Consider the following 12,304-nt stretch of genomic DNA (forward strand, 5'->3'; position numbering starts at 1 on the left):
GGATCGCTCCTAGGGAAGGAGCGCTGTGCAGAGCTGAAGGAATGCGGCGGCAGCTCTGCCTCGCTGGCCTGGCAGTGCGAGTGATGCAGTCTGTGAGCAACTGCTGCAGAACAGCCAGCCTCTTCCAAACAGCGCTGGGATCATCCTCGAAACGTGGGATGTCGTGAAAACTGTGTTTAATGGCCGCACGGTCCATGTCTTATCGGTCAGTGAGTGAAGTTCTCTAATTGCGTTCTACTGGTGAGAAATTGTTTGCCTTGAACGATAGATCTCAGCCCTAAATTTTGCTCTTGGGTATGAAATTAGATAAAGCCTTTGCATGGGTGGAGTTCAGTACAAGTTAACAGCATTTGCTGTGGTAAACCATTTTGTTCATCATCTCTTTTTGCTGAAGTGAGCCCTCGGTGTGGTTTGGGTGCACCACTTGGGTAACTGCTGAAACTGCTGTGGTTTCAGAATAGGACCTGTTTTGCTTTTTTCTGAACTTTTTTCCCCTGAAACTATTAGCAGAAAAATCAAACAAGTAAGGGTTACAACTGTTTGCCCATGCTTTCATATTGCCATCCCTCAAAAATGTTAAACGGTATTTTTCAGAGTACAGTATATTAATTGCTGTTAGTTACTACCTGCAGTGTATTTTGCACTATTACAATTTTACCAAAGTCCTTCTGTTCAGTTGGTGACGTTTTAATGTGATGCTGGCATTCTTGCTTTACATTATAGAAATATTTAACCCACACGAAAATACAGAAAACTTGTCAAAATGTCCTCGCTGCACTGGGGGATTCACATCTGGCCTCAGCCTGCAATGATGTGCTGTAAGAAGGAGAACTCTTGTCATTACTACCAATCTGTGGCCAGTAAGTTGGTAGATTTGAACATCTAACTAAGCATCTAGCCAAATAAACTTCTGCTAGCCTCACAGCCATGCTTGCTGAGCTCTGCAGGATCAAACAAGCTGTAAGCAACAGAGGGAGAATGAAAGAGGGCTCACTGAGGCTCTTGAGTGCTCAGATTGGCTTATTCAGCATGGGCACTGCCCTTAGTTCCTCTGCAAGAAATAATCTTGATTTTATAGAGGCTGCCCTGTTCAAGTTCTTCCTTAGAATCACAAAATTATTTTTCAGTGCTCGAAAACTGAAGAAAATGACAGTGAGGGCATGAAATGAATTTTTTCTGTATTATCAAGAGTCACGGTAGTATTCGCAGTGACATTAGTCCAGTGATCTGTCCTGAAGATGAAGCACAAGAAACCCCGATGTTCTCTGTTTGTGTTCTGAAACCACTAGGGGCTTTGTGCAAAACATTAAACAGGCCACCTAGAAAAAACAGGTTTGCTGAGCAAATAATGTTGCAAAACCTGCGTTCGTATTAACAGTCACCGATTCCACAAAGGGGTTTCAGCAACAGAAGGTTTAACCTATGAGAAGAGCAGCTGAAAGCAGAGCAGTTTTTCCCTTTGTCCATCAGATCTGGTGTGGGACAACGTAGGGTGAAGGACAGTGGGAAGATGCAGACACCCCCCCTGGTTCTGTTCAGTGTAAGCAGCTCGTGATGTTTCTGAGCACCTACCACTGACTGGAAGTACCTTCTGAAAGATGCCAGGCTGTGTCTCAAACATGGCAAGTCCACACTGCAAAATCTGCATTTTCAGCTCAGTTCCTTGTTTCTCTGTGATGAGTATCCTGATGTGAATAAAAAAGATTCTCATTAAATTGTAGTCCAGAGAATTGGAAGCTTATATTAACGTAAATAGGGCATGTAATTCAGGTTATTGTGCTAATAGGGTGTGTGATTCAGGTTATTTTGAGAGAAGTGGTCACTGTCATTTCTCTTAAAGCTCTTTCCAGATTTTGCCTTATTGTTCCTTGAGTACATTATCATCATGGCTGACAGTTTTCTGACCTCTTGGTCGAATCACTAAAAATAGAGTTCATTTCAAAGGGAATTTAACCACTGAGATTCTAATTAGAAGAACTAAAATAGACAGCTGTTGTTTATGAGCACACACAGCAGTTCCCATTATGGGGGTGTATGAACAAGAAGTCACCTACAAAAAGAGGGTTGCACAGCAGGCACCCCCCAGCAAGGAGATTTAATTATTGCACTCTTTTCTGTTGTAAGCAGTTGTAGAAGTGTGAGTCAGTTCCAGGAAAAAAACCAGCACATACATTCTGTATAGCCACAGACAAGTTACTGTTTAGTTCTTCTTAACACAATTAATTGTTTTAGTGGTATAAATGTCCGTGTGTTCTGCCTTTTATAGAATCCCAAACAAACTGAAATGTCTCTATTCTTGGAAAATGAACTGAAGTCGTGCTTGTTGAGTTCTTCTGATCAGGTGTCTTCATGCTGGGTTTCATCGTTTAAAATCTTGATGGTATTAATATTGCATTTGTAAGAAAGATAAATCTATTTAAATAAAACAGCTGTCAGAGGTGAATTGCACTGAGAAATGAGTACTATTGGATTTGGTTAAGTTTTAAACCACCCAGGAAGAGTGGATGATACTAAAGTACATCACAGCAGTTTCCTATTTAAGGGATTTGCATTGTCCATGGTAAGTAACTTCTCTTTTTCTCCTTTTTTTTTTTTTTCCTGAACTTTCCAGGTAAAAGCACTCCTGTAAGCCACCTTGGGTCTTCAGATTTTCCCAAGCCCCATGATCCATTCCAGCCATTTGGGGCTGACAGCAGTGACCCGTTTCAGAGTAAAAAGGGGTTTGGGGACCCATTTAGTGGAAAAGATCCATTTGCTCCCTCCTCTTCAAGTAAAACTTCTAAAGACTCTTCCTTGGGGTTTGCAGACTTCAGCTCTGTAAGTTAAGTTCATTGTCTCTGAGCAAACCACTTTCTGCTCTGCTTGCAGCAATCTATTGGGTTTTTGTTTTAACTGCAAACCTACTGTTCACTGGCTTCTGTCTCTTAGTACCTTCATGCTGTCCTCGTTGTTTTTGTATTAATTCTTCTGTAATAAAAAGGCATTATTTCAATAAAAAAAAATAATTTGAGTTTCATACTAAATTTTGAAGGATTTACTTGCATTTAAATTATTTTAGTACAGTGTGCCTTTACTCACAAACTCTTTGTAGCAGAATCTGTGTATTGTTTTTGTTGCATGGAGGCTATTTTGTAAATTGATTTTTGGGAGCCAATGATGTACAGATTCAAAAACAATTGCTGAAGACATTTATATAGCAATCTCACCATATCCTGAGAAGTGAATCCTTACAGGGAAAGGTTCCCTGAAGTATTTGTATTTGTTATGAAAAAACCCTGACAATCCTGTCACAATGTTTGCTGTGTACAATGGAATGTGATTGTAAGGATATATATACAAGACAGAGACTGCAAATTTAGCTGTTGAATTTTGTTCCTATGAATGATATTGTAGAAAAGCCCTTGTTAGACAAAGAAGACAGAGTTGCTATGTAGAACCAACAAGCAGCTTCCATATTGCAATCCAAAAGCAGTATCTGAAGGTTTGGAAGTGAAGCCAAGAACCTGGTCATAAAAAACCCGGGTTCCTGAGAGCCTTTGGTTTCCGTGCTGGCACTTCTGTTACTGGATTGGAAGTCACTGTAAATATAGTAGTAGCGTGGTTCTTACTGCTTCCACAGTAGGTAGAAATCTGTTCCATTCGCAGCATCAGGTTTCTTCCTTCTTTCATGTGTTTCTGTTCTGTCACGTTGCCATGCAGTGAAATTGCCAGTTTAATCCCCGATGGGCACAGTTTGGTGTTCAGCGAGTGGAGATCTTTAAGCTGAACCTTTCAGGTTGCTTGTTTTTAATGTTTTCCCCTGATTATTAGATAATAGTAAATGTGTGTCACTTTCCTATTTGATATTGTCAGTTGAGGTCACCTGTGCATACGTTTAGCTGGCCTCAGTGCTTTAATTTATCTGTGAAACTGAAGACGTCCAAGTTGAAGATATTCTGTATGCTTTACCACAGTTAGTCTTAGCTTGTTGAATTTCATGCACAGTTAAGTTCTGTGATTGTATACAAAATGGTGACATTTTTAATAAAAATAAGACGCAAAACTTGCTTTATCTGAAATTTCTTGACCACCACTTAGCTTCATCCTTGAAAGAGAGACAAGGAATGAAATGGAATCACTGTTCCTCAGCTGTTGTCTTACTTACAGACTGCATTTCTTATGTTAAAAGTGTGGCTCACACTAATGGAAGGTACTGAACAATTAACCACAGCGGGTGCTCCCCATCCCAGTGGCTGCTCTAGCACTTAATTCGCTGTGCCATCGAGTTCCCAGCAGAGGAGATTTACTGAAAGCTGAGGAAAGGTAGAAGTGAGATCAGGAGTAGCAGCCCCTTACTGTTAGGTGGCACTTCACCCAATAAAACTGAAAATTGAGTGATTTTGTGAGTGGCTCTCTACTGTTATAAGAAAAAAAGAAGTTAACTGAATGGGACAGCTTCCCTGATCCTTTTGGTGTTTGTTTTTGTTTGCCTTGCACACGACTGTGGTGCTACAACTGATGCTCGTTACCTGGCAGTCAGGAAGAGCATTCTGCTTGTCTTCAACTGATCCTTGGAAACTTTGCCATTTTCCTTACAGAAGGTGTTCTGACACACAGTTCAAGTCTGTGGAACCTGAGAGCAGTCCCGTGTTGGTTTGAATGATGGAATAACCTGGCTGTTATTTGGAATTCTTTACTGTTGTAAAGAAATAATTTGTTGGCCATGGCACGCACCATTTAAGGATGTTCTCATTGCATTCTCAGCTTTTCCACTGACACTAAATTCGACTCTTTGGAGCAAACTGAAGTATTTTGGTAGCTTGTGTTTCAGGTGTTTCTATGTTCCAGCTTCAATTTACAGATCAACAAGAAAAACCAATCCATCAGCCTGCAGAAAGCAATTAAATTTCCAAAAAAACCACAGCATTTAGAAGCAAACTATTTTTCTTTTCTCATAATGTAAGCTGGTAATTTAGCAGACAAACAGCTGTAGCTTTTTCTGTGTGTATTTGATCAGTTTTGCCACAGTCTGCTGTTTTCCTCATTCATGCATTGGGTCTGACTGTACTTCTGCAAAAAATAATAATAATAGTTTTTATGAAAGGAGAGTCGTGTTACGTGTTTTTAGACTTGAAACCTGGACTTATACAAAAAAGTTATCTAAAATGATATGTCACTGAGTTCCATGGGCTCTTTATGAGCCATCTGTGCAGAAGGAGTCGTGTAAACCATCTCACCATCTGATGGCCAGCATTACGCCCCTGAGCATTTAAATTTGCATTAACTCTGTGATAAGGCATAGCCAGCTTTTTACTCAGCCCCTTCATGGAAATAGAAGCTGCGCATTGTAAACAAGTCAGAGATTGCACTGTCAGATCCTTGGAAGACCTATCCAAAGATGCAAGCTGCAGGGGTGCAGCTGTTCTCAGCATTATTAAGAAATGCACGTATTAATAAGACACCTGAAGGGAGTTTGACCAAAGCTTATTGTATTTCTGGTAAAGAGTAACTGTTACTCGCAGTCATTCCAGCTGTAGGATATTCTTTTTTTTGAGTCTGTGGGATATATGGAGAAGTCCTACTTCCATTGGAGTCTCTGCACTGTATGTTGAAAAAAGTCTACTTAAAATCTTAGTGAGCGCTGGAATCTTACCTCTCCCTGAACGTACTTAAATGAGAGCTGCCAGTAGGATGGGTATCTTTAAAAGTGAAACATTACAGGTGTGTGGGACTTTCATAGGACGTCAGTGAATGGAAAAGTCCTCACGTGCATTCCCATGGCACTGAAAGCTGAAGCAGCGTTTGAAGAGAAGTGTTTAATTAGTCCTCTTCTTTTTTTTCTCCATCAAATCGTCTTGATTTTGCACATAAAGTGAGGAACTGAGCATCCAGAAGCATCCAGATAAAGCATAATTGAAATAGAGTACATGAGAATTGGGCTTATAAATACAGATAGTAGCATTTATTTAGAACTATGGATTGTAGGTGCAGTGCAGAATGGAAAAGGTGGAGGTGATGCCCTCGAGGTGTGCAGTGAGGTGTGGGTCTGTGCTGTAATCAGTGCAGAGCTGCAGGTTGGTCAGGAAGGAGCAGCCCTGCGCGGTGCATCGCTGTCTTCAGTTATGGTGCTGTGGACCACGGGGCAATTTTTGCAGTGTATTTTCAGCTGAAATTAAACCACCACATTCCATGGCCTTCTCTCTCCTCCCCTTCCTAAAAAACATAAAAAGTTTTCCTGAACGTTCAGAAAAAAAGCATTAAAAAGCAAGCTTTGGAAGCGGGATATAATGGCTGTAATGCTGATATTCACATGCAGCTCTGCCAACACTTCTGCTGGCTTCACCCTCTTCAGCAAATGCTCAAATTCAACAAAAGGAAATGATACTGTCAGTTAGTATAGATGTAAATTATTATTTAAGTTATAGAATTATTTCAAGTATTTTCAAGTATTCATGCAGAAAATGGAAGCAAACCAAACTTCTGCATGTTCAGCAGCAAACGCCGTCACGTCGCTTCGGAGCGGTTCTGCTGTGGTGTATTTAAAAGCCTTTGGGGAAGCTCAGGCATTGGAAGCTGGATGTTAAAATGTGTTCTATTTCCTCAGTGTTTTCTGCTGAAGTGAAGTGGGTTCTCTGACATTGTTTCTTACTGGAAGAACTCTGCATGCGTTTTAGGAACAGTTACAGAAGCGCTTTTTGTAACTTCTGATTAGGTGATGAAACTTCTCCCGAGTAAGCAGTCTCCACGGTCATGATTAAAGCCCCTCAGCCTCGGCAGGAAATGCTACAATTAAGCAATGGAATTGCACAAGAATAAATAGTTCTTGGTTTTACCATCTAAAAGCTAACAAACGGAATTCTCTTAAGAATGGCTGAGGGTTGCGATGCTCCCATAGTGGCACCTGGGGGGTTTGGGGTGCAGGATGCACGGCTGGGTCTGTTCTGTGGGGGGAGGAGGAAGAGGTTGAGGAGAAAAAGGAAAGGATGAAGTGAGGAAAGCAGTGAGGGGATTTTTGTCTTGGTCCAGAAGGATTGCCTAAGACAGCTTGGTATACTTGATTCGCATACTTAATGAGTTTGGTTCATTGTATTTTTTAGATAATTTCCTCCGGCTTTTCTGCTGAATTTATTAATTCGTTTTCCATTTTCATTTTTTAGTTTGGAAATGAAGAGCAGCAGTTGGCTTGGGCAAAGCGTGAGAGCGAAAAAGCAGAGCAAGAAAGACTGGCTCGGCTGCGGAGACAGGAGCAAGAAGACCTGGAGTTGGCCATTGCGCTCAGTAAGGCCGACATGCCGAGCTCGTAGGGCTGCTGGGCTCCTCCCTGGCCGAGGGAACCTTTAAACGCGGCTTCACAAAGATCCTAAACTCCTGTTCTGTTGTGAAAATAATTCTAGTCACTTCAACTCCATACAGGACTGCCTGGTTCAATCCAGCTGGGCTCTGCGTAACATGCAGGAAATACTGTATTATATGTTCTAGGTAAAATTACTGCTTGTAAGGAACTTAACGGGATCTTAAGATACTGAAAACAAAGTCTCTTTGTCTTGAAGACAACGTTGCATATAGTAAAACTGCACCTTGTGAATCTGGCTTATTACCTGACTGGTTTTGGAGGCTGCAGTACAAATTTCAAAGAAAATGCTATAAGAAGATATTTATAGAATTAGCTTTCACTTGCTGAGTTTATTTAATTATTCCTGGTAGGCTGATGAGTGCTTATCTACGTCAAAGTCTTCAGCACAAATTCATTATTAGATGGTCCCTTTTTGTCCCGGATATATGGCCTTCATGAAGGAATCTGGCAATTTATATAGGATGGATACCAATATAGATAGTATCAAGTACTCCAAATTTAAGAATCGCTCCTCTGTGATTTAGGAGGTTTTCTTATTTAAACACTTGTTTGCATTGGATTTTAATCGTAGGTGACATTGTAAAAGATGGAGTTAATTGTTGTAGTAAGTTGGAGAAGTGATGGGTTGGCAATTGAGTGACCAGGTAAAATCTTGCTTTATCTCATATGCAGATGTGATTACGGACTGTGGTAAAAGTTTGAGTGCTTCTTTCGTATAGAATCAAACAACTGAATGCTCAGCAGGCTCCAGCTGAGTTCTGCCCCGCAGCTCATCGTAGGTTGGCTCCATTTGCCAGAGCATAGAGCATAATTCTGTCATCCCTCTGGTGCGTGTGAGAGCCTCTACCTCTGTTCCTTGAATTCCACCTGTCTTATTTATGGTGTTACAGATCAAATGTTGCTTAGCTGTGATAAGGCCAGGTTACTTGCAACACATTCATGCATAACTCGTGGAAGTCCTGTAGTCTGGATTGGCTGTAAAGTGTGGCTGAGGTACGGAGTGCTTCCTCCTGGTAAGGACAGCAATGTATTTCATGTCTGATTTAAATAAGTCCTTACAATAAATCCGTGAATTATTTGCTTACTAAAACTGCCTTTTCTGATAACCACAGGAATTCTAAGCTTCAGTTGTCTTCGCCTTGGACCCCCATGTCTAACAGTGCAGAAGGCGGGCGCTCGATGCTCTCTGTTCTTACGATGCAGCCTTTCTCTTGTAACGTTTTCTGGAAAATGTGCTGTTCCTTCACCCTCGTTGATGCAGTTACGTTTTTCTGCCCTCGCTTCCTTCCTTTCATTTTTCCTAACACAATGACAGTGCCTGCTTACTGAACGAAGGCAGTCTTTCCCCGTTCTGTTGTAACTGCCTTATTCTGGATGCTTTCCTTCTCAGAGATAATCAGATTGGATTATTTTAATCTTATTGGAGTTCTGAGTGCTGGTTGTCTGAGGTGCGAAGGGGTGAGTGCATGTTTGTGAGTGCATCCACACACGTGCACATCCATTCCTGTACACCTGCAGCAGTGCATCAGATGAAAGCCCATCTCAGTGTGCAGTGTTGGCGGTCGCAGTGCTGTGCTTTGTCTCCTGTGCTGCAAACTGTGAACCTTTAATTTGCCTCAGAAAGGGAGATGTTGCTCTGCATTACCAAAACAGCCACAGGACGACATCAGTACTTCTTTGGGTGAACCCATGTGAGCGCAGTGGGATTTCTAATCTTACAGAGTCTGATTTGAGATCCCTTCTCGTTTTCTTTGTAGTATATCAGATTAAATGATCAAACGTATTAAAACATCAAGGCACTCTCTTTTCTGATGGTTTACAGGACTTAAAGCCTCTGAAAGCGAACTTGGTCTGTCTGTAGCTGACATGAGATCAAACTTGCTGTGAAAGAGTAATTTTCATAATTGAATGGCTGCAGTGTAGGAATCTCAGTGAAGTTAAGCAAATTGTATTTATGAGTGAGAGTCTCCTTTTCATTTTCTTTTGGGCACGAGTCTTTGTAGTGTCTCTTCTGCTGTAATAAAACCCTGTTTGTATGCAGTGCCATTACGGAAAGGAAAACCACTTTTGGATACTACTCGCATGATGTCACTCCAGTGGGACAGGGTGGATGAGCTGAACAGCTTGATTCATTGTCTGTGTTGTGTACCATAACGAGACTGTGCTGCTTTGTCAGTGCTCAGAAATATTGGCATTTATAATGCTTCTCAGGCAGGGATCGGTGTTTTCAAGTTGCTGAGCAGGAAGGCAGAAATGTGAATTAATCTAGCATTCCACATAGCATTAGAACTAATTGCTCATTTTCCTGTTTCCTTATGGACTCATTCTTCTTATTTGCTTTAATAAGGAACAGAAGATCAAGCAAATTAGCAAGGGCAGAATGTGTCCCCTCTGCACTGAGATCTTGTTACCTTCACTTTACTGAAACGCTTCTTACACAAAATTTGAGACACTGAAGTAGAGGAAAACATAGCTGTGATTTCTCCCTGTTGTGTATTTACTACAGCTTTCCACGTAGAAAAGATGATTTCCCACATTCTTCCCTTTTGCCTGTAACTGAGCATTTTGTATCATAACTGCACTTGATTTTCTAAGCCAAAAGCTTTTATGGCAAGACATTGATCTCATTCTTCCTCCAGAACGGTGAAATTTGAAGCACAAATAGGCCTTTTGCTATTTGGGCAGATACAACGTGTACAATGCAAGATACATAAAATGTGAGTATACGCAGTGCATATACAGTGTACATTTTGAGATCCGTATTATTAGTGTGTATATATATAGTGTAATAATAGTGTGTGTATATACTCTACATGCCCGCATACTGTGCCTAGTATATAGCTACTTGTGCTGTACATAAGATGTGTATATACAAGGGATATGTAGAATATGCATATATATTCTATATATTAACATTTGTGTGTATGTATTCTCCGTAGAGAGATGGACACAAATGAAATCTGTACAGAAACACAGATGAGATTATGGCCCTTAGAATTTCAAAGTTCTGGTGAAAGAAAAGAAAAAAGGAGGACTGACTGCTATGAGTAAATTTGTTTTGAGATTGCTGTCATTGGCATGAGAAGCTGTGCTCACTCATGGTGCCAAATGTCAGAGACCTGGCAGAAAGTTTGCGTCATCTGCGCGGGGTGTGAGCTCACATCCTTCAGGGTGTTTCAGCCCCACTTTTCAGTTGCTTTGCAGCGTAGGCTTAATTTCTGGTCTTCTTGCACGTGTGGGCCACGTGCTGTCTGTTTCTCAGGCCGAGGCCGTGATTTTTCTCTACATTTGCTTGTACTTTCTTTTTTTGTCTTCTCACCCTCCCACCCATTTAAGAAAACCCAACAAGGACTTGAAGGAGCGGTTTCTCCCCCCGCACACAGATCACACGTGGAAGTGCTGAGGTGAACAAAGTCTCCTCACCCCGTTCAGTTACACAAACTGCACTTCATGCTCACCTGGACTTCAGTTTCCTCCGTTTCCACCTGAGCTGCTCCTTCAGGAGGAACACCAGTGCGTTGGCTTTGGGGAAGGGATGGAGGCGATCCTACTTTCTTTTAGGACAAATGATTAGAGTGTGGTACGCTGAGCCAAACAAAGAGGTCAGTGAGCATTTGTAGCGGCACGTGTGTGTCGGGTGTGCAGTACTGTCCCGGCTGCAGTGACTCGTGGGAAGCCAGACGTCGCACACAGCACTGAGGAACAGCAGCTGCAGGGAAAGGCAGTTCCTCAGATGGAAGCTCTGCATGCAAGCACTGCGTGTAGGACAGGTGCTGAGTTACTGTGTGTTCCCTTACAGACCGGTGTGTTCACATCTGCTCCAGTGGTTGCCCTGCGACGTGGTCACACGCTCCTGTTGTAAAACACACCAGGCATTCTGCAGTAAAAGCAGATGCTCATTAAAGTTGTACTTCTGTAATACTGCCGTGTGGAGTGGTTTTGTGCTGGCCAACTTTTCCTTGTGAGATCTCTGCCCTATGAGGACCGTTTGTCCCCACTGTATTCAGTGCTCCCGGAGCTGTGGCTGAGTGTCACCTTTGTGTTCGTCTTTGAAATCTGTTGTTAGAAGTTCAGTAGGAATTATTTGTCATCTTATGCTGAGAGATAATGCTACTTTTCTTGGATTCTTCTTATAATCCTTTTGGGGTTACTATTTCTTCTTTAGCGTTTCTCCATTGAGAAGAGTATTTATTCTGTAGAACCACGGCCCAAGGAATTTTGGTCCAGGTAGAATCCTTGCTTTCCCGATGTGTAAGAGTTTGATTTCTGCCGCCTTCTGCATTTGATTCCTCCCTCTCAGGAATTCCACTTCTCTTTAATTCAGATGTTGGGTATCAGCTCTGTTAAAGTGATTTATCTGTGCTAATAACGTTCCAACCTCTTCCTACACCAGAGGAGCAGTGAAGCTGTTGTGTGTCAACCATTGCATCTCACCACAGACTCCGAAACAAACGTCTTTTCTTAGGAAGGAGTTTTGCTTGCAGTCTGGTGGAATTACAGACGATTTATTTTTAGAGTATGTTAGCTGTTACTCATTGACACACTTGTTTTATCGGTTGATATACTGCTCTTTTTACTTGAAAGTTTTATAAATAAAGCAAATAAAGCAAATGTGTTACAAAATGGAATTTTCTTTTTGCAACTTCTGCTTTCCCCTCTAACTTCCAAAGTAAACTCCTGGGGAACGGGGTTCTGTCAGCTGTTAGCATACTGTGCTCTTTCTGGTGTCCCTTTCAGTATGATTTTCTTTAGCCTGACCTAAAAAGGGTGGAAACAAAGTGGAAACTGCAATGTTGACCTAAATTTGACTAATATCTCAAAAAATGTACATTATTGTAGTTATATTTATCTTTTGATGGTCGTAACGCATTGAAAGAAAAAATTTTAATTTTAACCCACTCGTGCTTATTGTTTAATATAATAAGAGAAATGTTATTGTTTAATATAATAAATGAGAAGTTACTTTTTGGA

At 41.3% G+C, this 12,304-nt stretch overlaps 1 protein-coding gene across 1 annotated transcript in view; it reads left to right on the forward strand.

The window, feature by feature from the left end:
* EPS15L1 (epidermal growth factor receptor pathway substrate 15 like 1) overlaps positions 1–12,304 on the forward strand; it is a 35,318-nt gene extending 23,014 nt beyond the window's left edge. Inside the window, exons 24-25 of the mRNA XM_031557092.1 lie at positions 2,612–2,817; positions 7,137–12,304. Coding sequence (XP_031412952.1) covers positions 2,612–2,817; positions 7,137–7,283 — 353 coding nt within the window. The 3' untranslated portion in view covers positions 7,284–12,304. The remainder of the gene's footprint in view (positions 1–2,611; positions 2,818–7,136) is intronic.

Source organism: Meleagris gallopavo, chromosome 30, assembly GCF_000146605.3.
Source record: "Meleagris gallopavo isolate NT-WF06-2002-E0010 breed Aviagen turkey brand Nicholas breeding stock chromosome 30, Turkey_5.1, whole genome shotgun sequence".
In the NCBI taxonomy this organism is placed as follows: domain Eukaryota; kingdom Metazoa; phylum Chordata; class Aves; order Galliformes; family Phasianidae; genus Meleagris; species Meleagris gallopavo.